At 41.0% G+C, this 21426-nt stretch overlaps 1 protein-coding gene across 2 annotated transcripts in view; it reads left to right on the plus strand.

Moving 5' to 3' along the window:
• Positions 1 to 21426, plus strand: part of LOC117257647 (forkhead box protein J3-like) — a 91508-nt gene that overhangs the window by 52819 nt on the left and 17263 nt on the right. For both annotated transcript variants that reach the window (XM_033627885.2, XM_033627888.2), the window contains exons 6-8: positions 2530 to 2631; positions 7874 to 8032; positions 18453 to 18666. In XM_033627885.2, the coding sequence (XP_033483776.2) occupies positions 2530 to 2631; positions 7874 to 8032; positions 18453 to 18666 (475 nt within the window). The remainder of the gene's footprint in view (positions 1 to 2529; positions 2632 to 7873; positions 8033 to 18452; positions 18667 to 21426) is intronic.

Raw genomic sequence — 21426 nt, forward strand, 5'->3', positions numbered from 1 at the left:
CCACTTTGCAGGCGTCAATTTAGCCCCTCATCGATCTCTGAATAGTTCGTCACATCCTCACACTCGGTTAACCCTCCTTTAGCTCTTTGTGAGGACAGCAGAAAATGAACTGCTGCTGAATACATTTTAGATACCTGAATAATGCATGAGGAAGGGTTGATTTATCTTATCAAGTGCAAGTGATGTGTCCACTTTTCAGGCTGTTTAAGTGTCCGGCAATTTAAATGAAGTGCGCCTCCACTAGTTTTCCGTAGTTGGAGCCCGGGGCATGGCGGTGATTCCGGAGGCTCAGTACAGAATCATGAACTTGCAGCGTTCCGAAATTTCTCATAACCTTTGTCACATTTCATTTCCTTCCTCATTTTTACTGTCACTCAAGTCTGCATATTTTCAGTCAGTGGAGAGCTTATTTGAAATACTTCAGCATATTAATTATGATGCAAAAAAAGTATATGTACACCTATTCAGACTCGACCAGACTCGACCCCATATGAATATAAAGAAAACTAACTAAACTACATACTCCACTATACATTGCTTAACTTAACCTTTTTTTTAAAACATACATGCAGGACAGCAACACTGCTGCTCCAGATATACTCAGTGAACATTTAAATTGGCAGTCAGATACAGGTAAGTTACAATGTCCTACAAAGCACTAATGCCCCTTACAAGGTTTACAGATGGGCATGGGAGGATGAGCTAGGTCAGCAAATATCAAATGATATACAGTATAGTCATTACGGCTGCCTCACGACTAAGAAATTTCCTAGAGGACCAATAGTCGTCATTTAGGGCCATTAGTCGACTAGTTGCCCACATGTTTACCATATTAATTTAATTATTAAATTATGTATTTTGGGCGGGGCAACACAATGGTTTGAGTTCAAGGTCTGAGAAAGAATAGTATCAGAAAAACAGAACTGTACTAATGAACCTTCATTAATATAGGCCTATATTTTATATACAAGTGCACGTCACACACTGAGCGAGCCGCCTGTTAATGACGCTGTCGGCAAAGCAGTAATGATTGTGCTAAGTGGCTAATGGGCATGTAGCTACTTCCATGTTTCAGATGATACGTCATGTTTGTAGTCGACCAGTGAAGATGAGTTTACATATCACCTTGGGTTCGTCTTTCACCTTCTCAAAATGATCCCACACTTTGGATTTCCTGCCCGACATGTTATTAACTAGCCTGTGGAATAACAGCAGGTACCAGCCCTGGAAATTAATGCGACTCCTGTGTGACTGCGGAGCGTGGCCACTTCCTGTGTCTGTCCTTTCAAATTAAATTCCCACATGGTGCAGTCATATAGATTTATTTTGACAAGGCACAGCTCCTAATAAAGTGTCACTATTTATTTTTTTCTGTGACTAAGCAACCAGTGAAATCTTGCCGGCTAATGACCTTCTGGTCGACTAACGTTTGGTCGACTTTTAGGGGGCAGCCCTAATAGTCATAACTGCTTGAGAAATGCCAGAGATGGGTGGTACTGTTCAAAATCTAAATTGAATAAAATTTTCCCCAATGTTTCCTCTCATTGTCACATCAGTTTCATGAAGCCACTTTAACCCCCAAAAGTACCCCAAAATAGAGAGACTCTGGACCGACATAATCGGCATCTTTTGTCATATACTGACAATCCCACTGGAGTCAAATTCAAAATTGATTATACTGGGAACATCAGAGGCATTTAGTAAATTTATACGCATTGTCTCTTTCTCTCATTCAGTGTCTCCTCTCTAAAGCTGAGGTTTTTGATGGTCTGTGAATGCGGGTTATGAGGTATTTGGATGATGGATCACTTGTTCTATTCAGAGCTGATCTGATCAGATTGGTTGATGAGAGTAAATGCAAGTAAATGCAAACTTTTCAACTTTTAAACAGCTAAGTTTTACTTTTACAGCCCCTCCCTGGTGTTCCGCGCTCTGAGTGTGTTGGAAATTAATTATCAAACGGTATATAGATTTCAATAGTGCTCCTCCAAAAATAGAAAGTCAGTAGGTGGCGGCAGATGCTGTTATCGTGGCAGGCCGTCGCATATAAATGAATGTGTGGGAACCCTGTACTGACAGAGATTTAGGTTTATCTTGAATGATAAACTGAAGATTTTTTTAAAAAATAGGGTCACTATTTACTTCTTTTCCTTGACGACACACTAATTAAACACAAACGCAAAAATTACGAGTAAGGCTGTGCAGGTGGGTTGACATGTAGAGTTCGATGGGTATATTCCCTTTGTCTTTTTCTTTTTCCTTTCTCTCTCTTTTATTTTGTGTCAAATTAAGAGAAGTGTAAAATTCAAGAGTTCGCTGTTCTGTATAAGATTGTTTGCACAAATGCGTCACATAAAATTATTGAGTAAAAACTTAGCCTTTGTTTGTTTGGTATTTACACCTGTGCTTTTCTTCATTGACATGTCAAAATGTGCTCTGTGAAAGTGGTCTATTGCTGGTGATCCACTGGAAGCATAAATTAATTGGTGTCTCCATCCTCGTCCTCACTCCTCTGTCCTCTACTTTCAGGCATCAACTCCCTACAGCCTGGAGTCAGAGTCTCTGAGGATGGACTGCATCATGTCAGGAGGGGCGTCTCCCACTCTGGCCATCAATGCTGTAACCAACAAGGTACGACACCAGCTACTCACTTATGAAAGTTTGGTTTTATCAGTTGTCGTTAGTAAGAAACGCAGCAACAGAGCAGGTATAAAAGAATTATTCCACCGCACGTATCTCAGAGTGCAGTGCATGTTGTTTCCTCTTATCTAGTACAGTCTATTCAGTGGTGGTCAGGTAGAAGAACAGAATTTCCAACCTGCTCACATTTAAACTACTGAGTTGGGAAAAACACAGATTGCTGTAAAGTTTTTGGCTGCTTACGAGCATCAGAAAGTTTTAGCTGCTAATGAGTTGGCAACATCCAGTTGGGAGGGGCAGTTTTGCTTATTTTCTGACATTTTATAGACAAAATTAGAAAATCAATTAAATGAGAAAATAAACGGCAGATTAATCAATAAGGAAAATAATCATCAGTTGCCTTCAGAATTGAATCTGTGGGAAGCCACATTAAACAGGACCTATTATGCTCCTCTTCAGGTTCAGTCTTATATTTTGGGTTTCTACTAGAACACATTTACATACTGTAATGGTCAAAAACACTTTTATTCCTCATATTGTCTGTGATAGAATACCTGTATTCACACACTGAAAAAGCCCAGTCTGTTCTGATTGGTCAGCGTTTGCGGGTCTTCAGATCTTGGTATCTCTGCACCATCATTGCAGCCAGGGAATGACTGTATCGGAGATTAGCTGCATTTTCCACTGTGAACAATCTGTAACAAAAGCTTCTAAACCCAAATTTTCCCCAATTGCAATGTTCCAGCAGAAATATTAACGGAAATCGGGGAGCAATTAACAGCATCCCCAACCAAGATTAAATTTCCCTGACGTTAGCATGTAGCTGTGTAGGCTATGTAAATACTTGCAGTAGCTGACCTGAGCAGACGATCATATAAAGAAATCAATCTCCAGTCAGCTTGTCTTAAAAGTAGAAAACAGTCGGAAACAGTGTGTTCAGAACGGTCTGAAGCATGAGGTGTTTCCTCTCAGGGATCACTTCTACTGACGGTTACCTCATTATTTAAAATTTTGGCTACGTCTAATATCACCATCTAACATTTTCACATTATATATGTGACAGAAAATAATCAAAATCATAATAGGTTTCCTTTAATTTCCATTTTACACTATGAACTGTGGTTTGAGAAAACACGCCCACCCAGCTTGTTGTCTGATGATGATATTTTCAGGAAGCAGCAACAGATTAGCGCCTCACATATCGACATGAGTTCATAAGGACTGGATACAGATGCTAATATTAGTTTTGTGGCTTATTAATTATTCTTAAAAGTTTTTGGCTGACTGTGAGTCTGAGTCACGTCTCTCAGTAATGTCTAACAACGCAGCCTCTGCGTCTTTAGTTTTGATCACAGGAATTTCTGACATGAGTGGGTGAGCCATGACTGGTTGACTTGAATTAACAAACTACCATTAAGAATGATATGCTGATATGTTCTCGTCAAGCTCCACCAATATAACATACAGAACTTTTAAATAGTTTGAAAAGCTCAGAGAGATGCTACTCAGTGGCTGTTAAAGTCTGATGAATATTCAATTCTTAATGATGTGTAATGATGATTTTTGACAAATGAATTAGTCAAGACGATGCAGTCATTTGTTCCTGCAGCTGAGAGAGAATGTGTCGAACTTTGTCGAGGCTATAATTAATGCTAACTGGATATAAGACGTACTTGACTGAAGGCTGCAGCAGAAGGAGTCTGTTTTTCACTTTCACCATCAGTGGCTGTTTTACAGGTCCTCACTCTTTCACACACACACACACACACACACACACACACGCTGACTAAAAAGCTGAACTGGGTGTGACCGTCTGTATGAGGGTCAGAGATCAAGCGGCGACTGGGACCTCTGACGCCTGTCTGATCTGCCACACACACACGTTCAGACACACACGCTCAGAATGATGATGTGTGGTACGCGACCTCTTCGTCTGACCCTGACCAAAGAGAAAATTTGTCCCACAGCAGCAGCTCACATAACTCTTAAGTGTTTGGTCTGGACGTGATGTGAACGTCTGGACTTGACAGCTTATTCCAGTTTTCCATTCTGCTCTTTTCGCACATCTCAGCTCATACTTTCCAGAAATTGTCAATATGAAACACTTTTATTACAGATTGTTAACACATTGGGAATTCATTGTCTTATAAAAAAACATTTTTAAATGCCTGTCACATCACCATTGCATGGCCGTGTATTCAAATAGTGTAATTTTATACACCCAATTAATTATCATGTATCCACAAAAATACGAGGGACTTACCGGTTCCTGCTTTTTTAATGTAAAAAGTTGCCGCTGTTTGTACTTCTCTGTTATTCAGACAAAAAAAAGGGAAATTTCTCTTTGGGTTTTGGGAACTTGTTACAGGTATATCCTACAGAAGCCCAGAGTGGCAAGTAAGAAAAAAAATTTAGGTGATCCGTTTTTTAAGTCTGATCTAAAGTGTATTCTCTCCTTTGTTTTGTCGCAGCTGTCAATCACTGCTCGTGAACTGTGGTTAGACTTCTCAAACTAAGCAGCATTGATCAAATATAAATCAAGATTCTGTTACCGCATTGCTTGTTTCTGGCCTCAAATGTTTTCAGAAATATATTTTAGTGTACTGTTTAGCTGGTGGGCTGTGCATGATACTTCATTTGACTACATCCCACATGGTGCTGGTCACAAACTCTCATTTTACGGCTAAACAGTACACTAAAAGATGTTTGTAAAAAGATTTGAGGCGCTGCGGTCTGATTCTAGTTAATGTCGTTATAGGCAGTAGTAAGAGGAGGAGGGACATGATTGTTTCACAGACTATCTGTCCCTCTTAGAATATAGTTACAGTCTTAGCAAATATAACACAAAGGTATTTTGATAAAAGTTACGAATTACAACTCTAAGAAGACGTGAACAAAAGGTTTAGTCAGAAAGTTTTGGCAGGTGATTTTTTTGTTTGTTTGTTTGTTATTTATTGATCAGGATTTTTTGTAATAGTGTAATACTCATTTTGGCCACAAGAGGCTGAAGTTTACCTCTACCCCATGCTCTAAATAAGACTAATAGCATTCATGTTTTCTTCCAGGTGAGTTTTATTTTTCAGATTTTAGCAAGTTATGCTGCATTACTGTCATGTCTTTCTTTTGGCTAGAAATAGATTTTAATCATCGCTAATGTGGTGTTAGCCTGGATATTAGGATGAAATGAAAAGGCCTGAAGATGGCTCAAGTAATGGACAATGGTTTGATGAGAAGGTATTATAAAGCCAACTTGCTTGACATTTTACTCTCCATGGTAACCATTAACTCTGGAGCTGTACACAGTCTTTTCTAAAATCAACGGCTGTATGAGGATGCATGTTAATCCAGATACCTTGTGGCAGAAACCACGGGGTGGTGGATTCATAAAAACCGAACTAAGTGGAAACATCACATTTTTTTTCTCATCTGCTTCTCTGGGGGTCCTTATATTTCTCATTAATTTTGACATTTAATAGACTTTACATTAATCTAAAAAATCATACACAGATAATAGATTGGAGTAATGATAAGACAGAAGTTGGTATTTTAGCCAAACTAACCACTATAGTACAGTTGTTAAGTTACATAAATACTGTGTTATAATTGTTGCCTAAAGCAGTAGTTGGTACCTTCACATTTTTGCACCATTATAGTTTGAACAAACCTGTTAGACACATTATTGAGCAACTCTGTAAAAGTTTCTCCAGTTTTATTATATCCACAGACATAAAGAGTCTTAAAAATGTGACAAGAGAAAGCAAGAGGTGAGCATCATTAACAGCCACAGAAAATCAGCATGAAGCAGTTATTGTTTCCCCGGACAGTCTGGGGTGTCACACAGAAAACAATAATGACAAAAAACAGTTAGTTTACTTCATGCATGCCAGTTTGCACTAATTTCGTTTTACTCAGGGGAAGACTAAAACTTGACTCGTCTTAGTCATCACTATACATTTAAAAAAAAAAAATGATTCAGAGCAGGGAGAGGAAGACCTTGATGGTAACGATGCTGATGCCAACGTCAATGATATCCACCCACATCCAGACAGGTGGCGTCCTGCAGGCGCAGCAGTGCATCAGAGCCTCTTCAATAACACATTTGCTCACTAATATTCTGTTTGCATTGGAGAGAGCCTGTGCTTCTGAAAAAGACATTCCTATAACATGATACCAGGAGCTTAGGATAACAGAAAATATTTTCTTTGAAAGGGATCGTTAAAGTCATCATTACTTTCAGATATTGTAATGTTTTTCCTTCAATTCCTAAATTCTTGAGTCTAAAAAGCAAAAAGTTGAAACCTTTCTAGAGGCATCACGAAGCGCTTGGTCATTATCAGATTTTCTTTTTCTTTTCTAAAGCATAGATATAAACTTAAATTGCTCTTGTAAACCACCTAATTACTTCCTTGTTTCTACAGTAACACAGCAAGGAGAATTACAGGTTCACTCAGATGTCTCCACATACACCAAAACAGAAAATATTCAGGATTAACACTTAAAGGAGCTGACTTCTGAAAACGCTTCTTTTTTTTCCTGCTACAAGATGCTCTGCAGGGTAGAGCACCGCCCCAGAGAGCCTTTACTGTTGTCTCAGCCGAAGGCTATAATTTCACATTTGTCTATACAATTAAATGTAGCCTGGAGCTAATGCTACAGCTCCGCTTCACAAGTACTGACAGTCAAACAAAACAAGAGAAACACGATTCAACATAATCCTGAGGCATTTCTTTTTAAAAGCTTTGTGATCTGTCACCACAAGACAATACGCAGCACACTTCCTCTGAAGTGTCTTGTGTCTTCATCGGTGCCAAACTCTCAAACAGTAAAGTCATCTCTGAAGTTGCCCGGTGGTTTCTGGGTCACAACATTTAATCAAAATTGCCATGTTTCAGGGGAAGGGAAGAAAAGTCATCATTAGTTTAGGTTCTGTTATGCAGCAGCAGGACTAATTTGCATATACCAGCACTTTAATTTCCATATTTCCTCACGAGTTGTCTCATAAGTTAATGGTGCATGGATAACTTCTTGAGGTGGACAGTGTTCACTTTAGGTTGCGTGTGAGATGGCAAATGGACCAAATGCAGCAGAGTAACAAAGTGGGCGACGAGCAGCAATAAAATCATGAATCACTGCCTTTGAAGGAATTTATATGGTGCATTGCCTCAACATTTTGGCCCTGTGTGATTGCCTTTATTGTCACATTAACATGGATCCGGTGTGTGTGTGTTTTTAGGTAGCACTGTACAACCCCGAGGCAGAGGGCAGTGAGAGTCCTGGGAGTCTGGGCAGCCTGAGCAACAGTCTTTCAGAGCAGAGTTTGGCGTCCGTCAACCTTAACAACCTGAACACCACTGTCAGCAGCGGCAGCAGCAACGTCCACAGCTACACACCAGTAAGTCCTTTGCTTTATTCTGGGCGACAGTCTAATGATCACTGCGGGAGAATTTCTCCTTTCTTGTGTCTGTCTGCACAAGGACAACAGCTGACCTGACGCTGCTGCAGACACTTGTTTAAGGACACTTCAGCAGAGTCGCTGCTTTCTCCCACTTTTCCTCTGCCTTTTTTTTTTTTTATCTGGAACTGGTAAATTTTAAATCCAGCATTCAAATTAAATATGATTTTTTATTACACGCTTCCATGTTCACTTGATTCTCACATAATCTGGATGATTCAGTCACCGGTCCAGACACTCTCAGTCGGTACAGAAGGTGTCTGCTGCACCCTTAGCAGACTGAGGAGGTGGTAACCAGCTAACAACATGTACGCTGGATCTACAGTACACTGCTGCTGAAACTCTCATTTTCTCTTTCATGTTCAGACTTTGCAAGCAAATATATTTTCAGTGGTCCTTTGCAGAGTGTGCTTACATGACATAGATGCATTTTTCTGTTCCAGGGATGTCACAAAATACAGGTATTGACAATAACTGTGATATTCAAAAATGAAATATTGATATCATGTTAATAATACAAGTATTGTCATATCAAGTAAATAATCCAGCAACTCTTGTCTCCCTCCTCCAACACCATCTGGTTGCCGTTTCACTGTCATTGAAGAGTATTTGCTCTTCCTGTGCGATTTTGTACAGTTATGGTTACAGACACACTCACCACGTCCCTACACTCGTATGTGGAGTGTAATTCATTTGCCAAAAAAGATAAAATGCGCAATAAATAAAGTTAAAGATGAAGATGACTAGGGCAGCATGGTGGTGTAGCGGTTAGCACTGTCGCCTGGTTCAGTCCCAGGAGGGAGCCCTTCTGTGCAGAGTCTGCATGTTCTCCCCATGTCAGCATGAGTTTTCTCCGGGTACTCCGGCTTCCTCCCACAGTCCAAAGACATGCAGGTTAATTGATAACTCTGAATTGTCCGTAGGTGTGAATGTGAGTGTGAGTGATTGTCTGTCTCTATGTGTCAGCCCTGTGATAGTCTGGCGACCTGTCCAGGGTGTACCCCGCCTCTCACCTAATGTCAGCTGGGATAGGCTCCAGCCCCCCCCGCAACCCTCAAGAGGACTAAAAGCTTTATTTTAATTTTTAATTTTTTCAAAAGAAAATTTCTTTTGCCCACAATAGTCATCTGGTGAAAATCTGATATTGTGTCAGCCCTTGAGCAAATGACATGAACAAAAGTCTTGATGCAGAATAACCACCGCTCCACCCAGCTTGGTCTTGGCATGTTGCTTGAAGCATCAGTAAGTCAAGACTTATTGTTCAGGTTTCGGTCGATTAGTCCTTCATCAGAGCAAACATAAGGCAACAATGGACAGGCTGGTAAAAGTAACCAATTTCAGTCTAATCACTGGCTGTATGCAATACACCTGTGTGTGGTGATAGGAGCTAGAGAGCGGCTCAGGCCTCATTTTTCTGACCGAACCCAACCAGAATCTGAGACATTTAAAACCGAGGCTGGCCCAACCCCGACAGACATTCTGATTCTTAAGTCCAAACTCGACCCGACGCAGTTTGTTACCTGATATAGTTATTGTTGTCATGGTTACAGCTTGTCTGTTTACCGTGATCACACATGGACAGTGTGTAAATGACCATCAAAAGGCTGCTGTTACGCACAGTCAAACATGCCGCACGCACAGCACACACACTCAATTGGAGCAGAATTCACAGACACACACTGCGGCCTAACCTTTCTCACTCACACATAATACACAGATAGAATTGAATTAGAGTCTTACCATTGTTTTCAAGTCTTTGTCTTCATGAACTCTTCTTGAACTCAACTGTAACCGTCGTTAACATACCGCCAATTTCCCTGCATGGTTTTTGGCAGTTTTAAACTTTACTGATAGCAAGTCTTGTCTAGCGTCCTCCATATTTATTAGTTCAGTCTGAAGATTTACCATCACCTGCCTGAAATGTAACTATTGGCCTGTGTTGCGTTCAGGCGTTGTCACGTAAATAACAAATTCCAGCCCTTGAATAGGCCATAGCACAACACAGCAGCATGTGAAGTGGGCCGAACCCGAACCAAACCCAAATAAAATTTCTGATTTATCCAAACCCGAACCAATCCGTGGGGTTCTGACGGGTCCCATCAGGCTCAGGTCGGGTATCCACACTCCACCTCCTGGGAGTTATAGTTTTTTTTTTTTTTTTTTAAATACTGGATGGCAAAACGAGAGGCATAAAATGGAAGCCATACTTGTCTTGTCAGGCAGAGTGAACAAAAATCTTAAATTTCAGTCGTGCTCTGTAACTGAATAATTTTAAATCTTATATACAAAGCTCATTTTATTGCTGCTATTTTACTTTGACATGCAGAGTCAAACAAGCAGTCACAAAGGCAGTTTCAGCCAGTGTTTTCCATATAGAGAATTTATCTGGGCTCTCCAAACAAAGGCGTGTGGAAATGCAATTGAAAGTGCAGATTGATTGAAAATTCTGTTGCTTGTTGCTGAACATTGCATCCATATGCACTGATTATTTAGCGTGTGAATAGAATTTTTATTTTGCAGCCGACTGTATCAACCCTGTTTGCAGCCCCTTTCCACCCCTCAGGGTTGACCAGCACAAATAAAACCTGAACCTGTGGGGAACACTGATATACTTTGATAGAACTGCCTCTATCATGCAAAAAAACAAAACAGCGGGAAACGTCAGAGTCGTCCCTTTGTGTTGACAGTTCACCTTTATGGTCTCTGATGCATATAAATGATGCCTGACCACTCCAGTATTAACGAATTTGAGACAAGGGGCCTAAATTGTCTACAATTAAAAGCAGACTCATTATGTTAGCCAGCAATTAAACACTTAGCTTGTCCTGTCTGTGTGCCATTTACTACACTCACTCACACACACTCACTCTCACTCTCTCACTCTCTCTCTCACACACACACACACACACACACACACACACACACACAGAGTGAGGTTTATTTAAATTGAGGCCGTCCCATGTCGTCTACTGTTATGGTGCCTACGGTCTTGGCCAGTGTAAAGTACACTCCAGACTTGGCAGGCCACAGATACTCTGAGACATATTTGGCCAGATTTTACACTGGCTGTTTAAATGATTCCTCATCCTTTATAAAACAAGGTCCTTCGGCTATTTGAATTGATTAGTCTCAACCTGTGTGTGTGTGTGAAAGAGAGATGATAATAAGTTGCCTCTTTATGAAGGAGGGACTACATTAGCAACCCTCCTGTCAGGAGCTAAACTGTCCCATGCTGAGTGATTTCAGATTTAGAACAAAATATTTAATGGGAACAACAAAGGGTTCATCACCAGCTGGTCAGATGCAGAAAACAGGATGGGAGTACATGACATCAGAAAGGCTTTTGACAAAAATAATAACAATGATCTGACCTTTAAATTTAAAATGTCCCAGGATGCAAACAGGTTTTGCTAAATTTGGCAGCTGGACAATCTTAAAACATAGAATATTAAAGACATCAGTATTATACATCCAGTTGTCCAGTTTGGATGCATCTCACTTCACAGTGTGAATGAATGAATAAATTCTAAATTAGTAGACACATACTAATGATTGTACATAAAGATGGAGAACAAGATAAGACTGCCATCTTGCACTGGTGACATCATTTGGGGCTGGAGTCTGCACAGTAGTAATCTCTGTAGAATCAAATTCCTGCCATCCGACCAATTGCAAGCAGCACTGTTGATTGCCGGCACTCGACTCGTCAGTCATGACCTCGCAGCCCCTTTTTTTAATATCAGTGATTAGTTGTAGTAAGAACGGCCTAAAATGACACGATAAATGGACTGCACTTGTATAGCGCTTTTCTAGTCGTCCGACCACTCAAAGCGCTTTTACACTACATGTCAGATTCACCCATTCACACACTGGTGGCCAAGGCTACCATACTATGGAGCCACCTGCTACTCAGTAACCATTCACAAGGCCATTGGGAACAATATGGGATTCAGTATCTTGCCCAAGGATACTTCGACATGCGGACTGGCGGACTGGGAAAAAATTATTTGACATGTACTTTGAGCTTTTTACTTTGGTGTGTATGTCCCATCTGCTAACATAGAGGAGGCGGGGTTTATGACCTATATTACAGTCAGCCACCAGAGGGCGATCAAGATGTTTTGGCTTCACTTTTGGAAGCTGTGATGTTGTCCATCTATATTATACAGTCTATGATGCAAATGTATATAAATGCAAACATACAAATACATATGTGCCTACATTCATAAAAAAAGTAGATGTGATATTAATTTAAAAAAAATCTTTTAGGAAGCTTATCATCTGAACACCAATATTTGTAAATCATGTACATATAATGTGAGTTCAGTGTTTGAAACATCCTGCATGTGGTGGGTGATATGGCCAAAGTCTTTTGTCACAGTATATGCAGTTTTATATCACAGTAACAGTATACATCACGATGCAGAAACTGTTCTGTGAATTTAATTAACAAATGGTTTGAAATAATCACTAAATATTTCATCATATTTAATTATTTTCTTCTTTAATTTGGAGCTTCCGTAAAAACAGAAAAAATAGTTCCTTCATGTGACAAAATTTGAGTTCAAAACAAAAGACTCAAAACAGTAAAACTAAAATTCTTTCAAAATGAAAGATTCAAAGTTCCTGGGAACAATAATTTCAGATGTGACAGGTTTCTTTTTAAGATTATTTTTCAAGGTCTTTTGCCTTTATTGTAGAACAGCTGAAGACTGACAGGAAATGAGGAAGAGAGAATGGTGGTGACAGGCAGCAAAGGACTGCAGGCTGGAATCGAACAGGATGCTGCTAAGACCTCAGCCGATATGGGGCCCACGCTTTACCCAGTGAGCAAGAGGGTGCCCCAGTTTTACAGGTTTCTGAATTCACAGTTTTCTCTGCACCTCCACATCCGCCCATATCACGTGACCTTGAGAGGCAGCTGGATTCATGAGACCACAAAATCACGCTAGAATCAGCCCTGATTTGCTGCATAGCCTGCCCCCAGTACCTCCCGTTGGTGGAAATGGTATCTCCAAATGCCTACTGGTGGACACATTGCTACTGAATATACCATCACATCCCCCAACCCTACATCCTGCCACTTCTAAAGCTGAGCACCTCGTTCCCTCACCTTGACATTGCACACAGAAGCTTTGCTCCATGTGTCCTGCATACAGACACACAATTGATTAGTGTAGCCGCATTCTCGGAACCCATCGGCTGTATTCAGCGTCTGACTTCCGGCAGACAGCAATACAGCCTCTGGGGGCAGTCCCCCGATTTTTTGGCATTCCGGTTCGATTTGGGCGGAGGAGGCGAATTTCCGTTTCCAACTTCCGTTTATATATATAAGTAAATATGCTGAACCATTGCGATGGATTCAGAGTTTGCAGTGACGTGATTGGTCAATATCACGCGAACTACAAACAGCCTACAACCGGAAACCAGGGCTCTTCCGCTCTTCTTCCGGAGGCAAGATCTCCGGGGTTTGCCTACAGACTCTACATTCACTGAATGTAGAGTCTGTATATAGAGACTAGTGTAGCCGTACATAATAGTCACATCATCTTCAACACTTCACAATAGTAGACAGTGAAACTTGAAGTCAAATAAAGTTGAGTTAAATCAATTAAACATCGCAGTATGGAAGCAACAAGATGGAAAAGAAAGAACAGTCTGTTTTTGATGGGTGCAGCCTAGGCTTGGGTGGTATCATGGTATTACAGTATACAAGGGTATTAAGTAATCCTGATGGTATAATGGTCTGTACCGTCAAAAATACAGGCGCTCCTCTTTCTATTAAACTTATTTTATGTAGTGTACACCACATGCCACCAGAGTTAAGTGTCCGGTATCTACTGATGGAACAGGCAGCTGAGCTATAAGACACCATGACACGGAGTGGCGGAGGAACAAATCCGGGCCACACAGGCTGCACGGAAGCTCTTGTTTGTTGTTTTCGGCGCCCATCTGGCCCATAGGACTGGATATGAATGTAGGATAACATAGGAACAGCCGGCCAGCAACGACCAAGAGAGACTGTGGGGGAACAAATCATGTTTCCAGCATCTAACTCAGTGAATTAAGAGTTTATTTTGACCATATTAGAGTTGGTGATTGCTGGAACAGTGGACTAACTAACTAGATGAGTAACAAGAGTAATCTTAGACAGTTAGGGTCAGTTTTATTTTGTTACTGTTGACGTTGAATGAAATGTGAGTTAACGAGGCAATTAAGCCAGTCTCAGTTCCCTGACTGAGAGAAACAAGATTTCAAAAGGTGTTGTATTTCTCTGTTTGATAAGGAAAATAGATTGGGGGGTAACACCACACTCAGACCATCATATACCATATACCTCGGTGAAATTTTAGGAAGGTAAGACGATATGAAAAACATTGCCTAAGCCTGTTTGTTTTAAATATTCATGGTCCCCAGAGGAGAAATCCCATTATTTTGGTGTCCCTATGACCTTTCCAGCGTGCCTTAATCAGGCCAAAACCTCAACACAACATTAAAATGTAGAGGAAAGGTGCCACAGCAGTTACCTAGTATGTTCATGATGTCCAGAGGATGAACCATTACATTTTAGACTTTCTGCTTGTGTCACCCTCAGTTAGTTATATTTTCACCTGAGTATATTCATGCTCACAGGATGAACCTGTAGGAGGAAAAATGGTGCTTGAAATGCTGCTATATTCCTTTTGTATACTTGGTAATCTGTTTTATTCTGTATTACTCAATGCTGCTGCAACAGCTTGATTTTCCCTTTGTGTTGCTGTTAAATTTTCACTCAGTCTAATCTAATTACGGGGGCTTCTCATAGACTTGTAGTGTGTTTAACATGTTTGTCAAAGTGTTTGCGTGTGTCCCTTTAAACCGAACATAACACAATTTTAAAGGCCAGTCTCGGCCCAAAAACATTTGGTCCAGAATTACAGGAGCGCTGAAAAATCCCAACTCTTCATTATTTTTCCCTTGTAACAGCTGCTCACCTTTTTACCATCAATCACTTCCCCCCACTCACCTCCCACCTGCATTAGCAAAGGTCAGTGCAATCTCATCTCGTTAACCTCTCATTTCTAGAGGCCATCTTTTGTTTTCCTCCTCCCTGCATTGCCGCCTTCACCGCCCGCCCTCCTCCTCCATCGCTGCAGACCTCATCTGCGGTGTGGTCTAGGGGGATCGGGGTTAGTTCTGCCTCATTACCTGGCGCAGGTGATACCCCCCTAACTGACGGTGATTACTGGTGGCATCACTGGCAGAGATCTCAAAGGCACCAGGAAAGTTGATGGAGAGGCTGCCATTACTGGGTGGAGGTAGATGTGTGGAGGATGTGTCATGCTAAGTTGCCTTATATTTGCGGAGGCACACTGATCACAGCAAATTGCTTGTGTTTGCTGGGTGGATGGTGAGGAAGATGACAGCTGGGATGAGATGATTGAGGGTAGAGGAAGACAGGCTGCATTCACAATATGAAATAGAAAATTTGAAGCAGTGGATTTTGTTTTTGTGTGTTCATATGAAAAGAAATGAGAGCCAGCAGAGATTTCTTTTTAATTGCATGAAATTGAATTTGGTATGATCATCATAGTGAATTTAAAAGAAAGATTTGCAGAGAGAATTAATGTGAAAATTGAATTTGAATGGCACAATTGGAAAGTAAATTAAATTTATTTAAACTAAATGTGATAATTATTGAATGGTGCTTTTTTTATCTGTTTCACAATCCAGCTCTCCTGACTGAAATTCAGGTTTCTCAATTTAGATTCAGCTACTGGAAACACTTTGTTCCCCGAGTCTTGACTGACAGGTAGCAACCTACTCCAGTGCTGGCATTTGACAACTTAAGTCACAAATCAGGAATGTAACTGTTATATTTTTTCGTACAAGAATAGGTCCTGTTCCCATTTACCTGTTGGAAAAAGCAACCTTTCCATCTGTATTGGATTATGGCGATGATATTTATAGACATGCTTCTATCTCTATCCTTAAACATCGAGATGCTGTCTATCACTCAGCTCTTAGATTAATTACTGACGAACCATATGGCACCTGACGTTGTGTCTTATATGAAAAGATGGAGAGGCCCTCTCTCTCTGTCAGGTGAGATTAGCACTTGTATCTATTCATCCCTAAAGGACTACTTCAAAAATTACCTCCTGATGTATCATCTCTCCTGTGCCCAAGACATTATACTTATAACACCCGTTCTCAGGACTGGCTTACACTATATGTAACTGCAGTAAACACTAATCTTGAAAATCAAGCCCTCAGATATTTCGCCCCATTTGTCTGGAATAATTTACAGAGTAGACTGAAACTTATAATATGCCTGTATACCTATGCCAAGCGTATTTTAGAATGCATTAATTTATAATTCATCATGCAGTTGTCTGTATAAATGTATGCACATATATTTTACATGCTATGCCTGTATTTTATTCTATTGTATTCCTTTTCATAGTCACACCAAGGACATATTAAAGTGTATAATAAATTGTTGCTTGTCATCCCCATTATCATTATTATTTTATTTCTATTTTTATTTTATTTTGTTCTCCTTACTCAGGTCTTACTTGTAAATGAGATCTTGATCTCAATGGGACTTCCTGATTAAATAAAGTATATATTAGTGGTCTTGCAGTAGCTAGACTTTTCAGATAGCAAAACACTACACAGTGGTTTATAATAATATGCAACAACATTTTTATAACTCAGTAGATTTCTTTAAATGAATGTCGAGTAATTAGAATGACACTATTTACAATCATCAATCATCATTTACAATCAATATTTAAAGTAAAGCCTCAGTGTACTTCAGGCAGGCACAGACATTGTTATACATCGATCAGCCAAGACATTCAAACCAGTGATAGGTGAAGTGAATAATATTGATCATCTTGTTACAATGCAATGAAACCTTGGGTCCTGGCATTCATGTGAATGCCACTTGACATGCTCCCACCACCCAAACACTGTTGAGGGCCAACTGCCTCCCCCCTCAAAGCGACAGTGCGCCTTGCCACACCCAAAAACTGCTCAGGAATGGCCCAAGGAATGTCACATGGAGCTCAAGGCGTCAATTCCCCAATCTGAGTACCCCAGAGGTACCCCCGATCCACGGTGGGGCCTCCTTGGATTGGACTTGGCTCTGACCTGTTGAGACATGGACACAGGACTGGGATCTGGGGGATTTGGAGGCCAGGTGGATGCCTTAAGCTCTTCGTCACGCTCCTCAGGCCATTCCTGAGTAGTTTCTGCAGTGTTGCATGGTGCATTGTCCTGCTGGGGGGCCACTGCCATCAGGGAGTGCCGGTGCCATGAGGTGGAATACTGTACTTGGTCTGCAATGGTGTTTGGGTGGGTGGAGCATGTTAGGTGGCATCCACATGAATGCCAGAGCCCAAGGTGTCCCAGCAGAACATTGTGTTCCAACAAGATAATCAGTTTTATTCACTTCACCTGGCTGTGGTTTTTATGTTGTGGCTGATCGGCGTAGTCACATGGTCCATATACCATTATTTTTTTAATGATTCTAGTGTAACTAAAAATACACTGATAACAGTACGTTTATAATTTAGCCTTTATGTATTTCAGGCAGGCTGAATAGTTTAACGTCGCATATACCATCCAATTCCACTATGTATGTCCTTGTCCTGTCTCTTAACACAAGGCAGTCCATATAAATATTTGCCGCTCATTAAATCTGCATACCAAGCTGTCGCACCGCTACCTGCCTTCAGCAATTTACTTCCTTCCACCTCCACAGTCTCCTCCTGTATTAGCATTTAGGTGTTTCTCATGTATTTTAAATACTGTGTATGTTCATATTCATTCAGTGCTGTATATCTCAGACTCTGTCGGGGGGATGTGAGCTCAGGGACGTTCTGTGTCAAGCTTGCAGAGGTTTGCTTCAAAGCAACACTTGAGCAGAAACACTCTGCTAAACTTAAATGTGTATTAATGTTGCAATAAATGATGAAAACCTCGACTTGAGTGTCGTGATTGAACAGCTACCTGCCAGGAATGTGCACTTAACCATACTGTGTTTATCGGTGAGGCGTTTTAATGTGTGATGTTGCATCTTGTTTTGTTAAAATTTAAACCAGGATCAACTTTTTTGCTCACTGACCTTGTGGTTTTTCCTGCCAGCACACCTGTTTCAGGATTCCCATTGTATGATCACAGTGGCCTTAGTGGTCTCATTGAGATGAATGAGGAGTGTTTTTTGATGCAGTGCTGATGTCAGTCTGACTGCAGCCTTTACGCTTTCAGCTGCAGTGTGAATTCGGCCTTTGATGTATATTTCTCAAACCAACCTTTTTGTACCTCTCACGTTCTGTCTGTCTGTTTTCTCTCCTCTCCGTTTGTCTTGAAGGTGAGCAGCCACTCAGAGCCTTCGTCCCAGTCCCTGAGCCTCCAGCAGCCCGCCCAGCCGCCGCCGCCTCCCCCTCCTCCCCCACAGCCACAGTACGGTTTGCCCGTCCCCGAGTCACGGGACAAGCAGCTCTGTTTCTCAGACTTCGAGGACCTCAGCGCTTCTTTCCGCAGTCTTTATAAGTGCGTCTTTGAGCAGTCCTTCTCACAGCAAGGTGGGTGTCGAGCCTGGTTTTGTATGTGGATTAGTGTGTGTCTGTTCATGTGTGCATGTCCTACATCTTAATTGACACATGTGTTTGCAGAAAAAAGAACTACAAACCTCCATGTCAGGCTTCATGCACATAATTAACTGTCAAGCTTAAGCTCCTAATGAAATTGAACGAATTTAACATTGCTTTCATAGCAGTGAAAGCATTCCAGTATTAACCTCCACCAGACACTACTCCTACTCTATTGTATTTTAATAAACAAACAATCTGTTGTTCCGCATATCTGCATTTTACGGCTCGCTCAGTCAAATGAGTAAAGGCAATTAAGAGGAAGAATTCAACAGAAGGAGAAAAAAACTCACCAACACATCTGCAGTCGAGCAGAGCAAAGGGTTCTGCAGCTTTGATAGCAGCTAATTAGATTGGTTCTAAAGTTTGTGAAGCATCTTGCTAATTGCTTCCTGAAGCTTTCAGGTCACCAGGCCGCCTTCCACTTCGACCCCCCACCATCCTCCGCCACCCTCCTATCACCTTCCCTCTTTCGCTTCCTTCCCCCCCGCACACACATACGCACGTTCGGTAACCGAGGAGATTGATACACTCTGTTTAGCTCCGCAATTGCTGCCTGCATTCACCCTCTGACAAGGTCCCCTCCAATTTGTGGTCAGGGGTGCACTCACAGAAAAGATAAGACAATGAGAATACTAGTTGGAAGAAGAAAAAAAAATGACAAAGACACCTAGAAAGAAAATGAAGAAGAAAATGGATTTAGCAGAGCCTTGAAAGGGTCCCTTAAGTGTGAGGCTTAGCAGGAAACAGTGTCAGCAGTCATTGTATTTGAGAATTTGAGTCACAGTGAGTCACCCAGACAGTGGAGCTCATCGTCTCCTTTGAAAAACCACAGCGAGTCCAAGACCACACACATAACTGAAAGTGACTCAGGTGGTGTCGCAATCGTGTCCTGATAGATCTTCATCCTTATAAATTACAGGTCAGACAATAGAGACAAAATGAACATTAAATTAAAGTGGAAATAAACAACTCTTCTTTTTGTTTTAACTCATCAGTGAATGTGTTTATATGCACACCAACATTATTCACTATTGGCAGGTCATGTAAACAGTGTTTTCTGAAGTAGCCCAAATTTCGCATTTTCCTATGAAGACGTGTGATACACCACTAATATTTGTGTTTTAGAGCATTCTTTGGACATATATAAATCACATTCGAAAAAGGCTTTTGTACTGCAGTTTGAGACACACGGTCTCTTGCCCGTTTAAGGTCGGCTTTGTGCTTTGTGTTATCATGGATACCTTGTACACAAACCAACTCGCCAAAGGTTTGCAAGGCCGTGTTAGAGATGCTTGCCCAAAAGAAAGAAATTTTTAGTCAGAAGGAGAAACACATCTACTTTAAACTTTATAAATGACTTGGATATCAACAGGTTTTTGAGTGTGTCCAAATATCGCAGCATCAACCTTTTCAAGAAGGTGGTTGAAGGAAGGAAGGAGGGAGGCTGTGTTCGCGAGTCTGCCACCAGTAAAGAAAAAAAAATGATGCAACTAAGCAAAATGACAAGTTGCTTCAGCTGTTCCGCTTTTCCATATTTTGATGTGAGAAGCAACATGTTAGGATACGTTAATCGTAGTATGCGCGGCTGCATGTAAATGGGAATATTTGTGACATGTTCATTTTCTTTAGACATGTAAACAGCTTATGAGCCTGTAAACATCGCTTTCACTGTGCAATTCTGTCTGCCACTGGGCACTATGTCCCCAGAAAATGAAGGCTCGATTTACACTACAAAGGAAGTCCGTTAATCATTGCACAACCCGATAATTACCAGTAGCTACACATAGTTATCTAAGAGTATCAATGTATGATAAAAAGCCTACATCACTATGAAGTAAGTTTTCCTGTTTATTGCATTACAAGTTTGTTTGCTTTGTTCTGATAGTAATTTACTCTGTCTCACCTAAGTGAAGTCATCAGAGCTGCCACATTAATGTGAAGGCAGTGTGAAGTTTAGTTTCAGTTTCATGTGTTGTTGATGATGTTAAGATGATGGCTTTTTTCTTTTCCGATTTTTCGCCACTCATCTCCATTTCCTTTTGTTTATTGCTGTGCAGAAATGCTTGAGGGTGCTGTATGTGACATTCAGAGCACATCTATGAAGCAGGGTCGAGGGCAGGATTGTCTGCACACGGTTATCAACATGGACGTGGCTGAGCCAGCGCTAGCAGCTTATGTTGCTAACTCAGTAAACGGTGCTAACAATAGCAGCAGTGCTGACAGCTAACAGTGTTCACCTGGGAGGAACAGGAGGGTGGGGGCTACACTTTACACTTTACCGTTATCAGTGTAAATGCTGTGTGAGTGCAGTGCAAAGTAGCAGCAATTAGCTAGCCAGTGGGATACACGCACAAGACTCACATGCACAAACATGCACGCACAGGGAAGCTCTGATTATAACAAACCCAGAAGAAGCATGACTTAATCCTCTGCTCAGAGCGCCATCACTCCACTATATCTTTACATAGTAAATGCTATTGCTGCCATATAAATGTTCTGAATGTCACATACAGCTCCTTTAAAGGTGAGCATGTTCTTAGTCATAATTGAAACCTAGATATTAGTCTGAATATTTGCGCGGCTCTCAGGTAAACAGAGAGCGAAGTGATTGTATTTGCAACATCATCAACAACAATAGCACTACTTGGAAATGCTACAGAGGAGAAAATTGAAAAGTTGTCTGTTTCCACT

The sequence above is a fragment of the Epinephelus lanceolatus genome, chromosome 8 (genome assembly GCF_041903045.1).
Source record: "Epinephelus lanceolatus isolate andai-2023 chromosome 8, ASM4190304v1, whole genome shotgun sequence".
NCBI classification, from domain to species: domain Eukaryota; kingdom Metazoa; phylum Chordata; class Actinopteri; order Perciformes; family Serranidae; genus Epinephelus; species Epinephelus lanceolatus.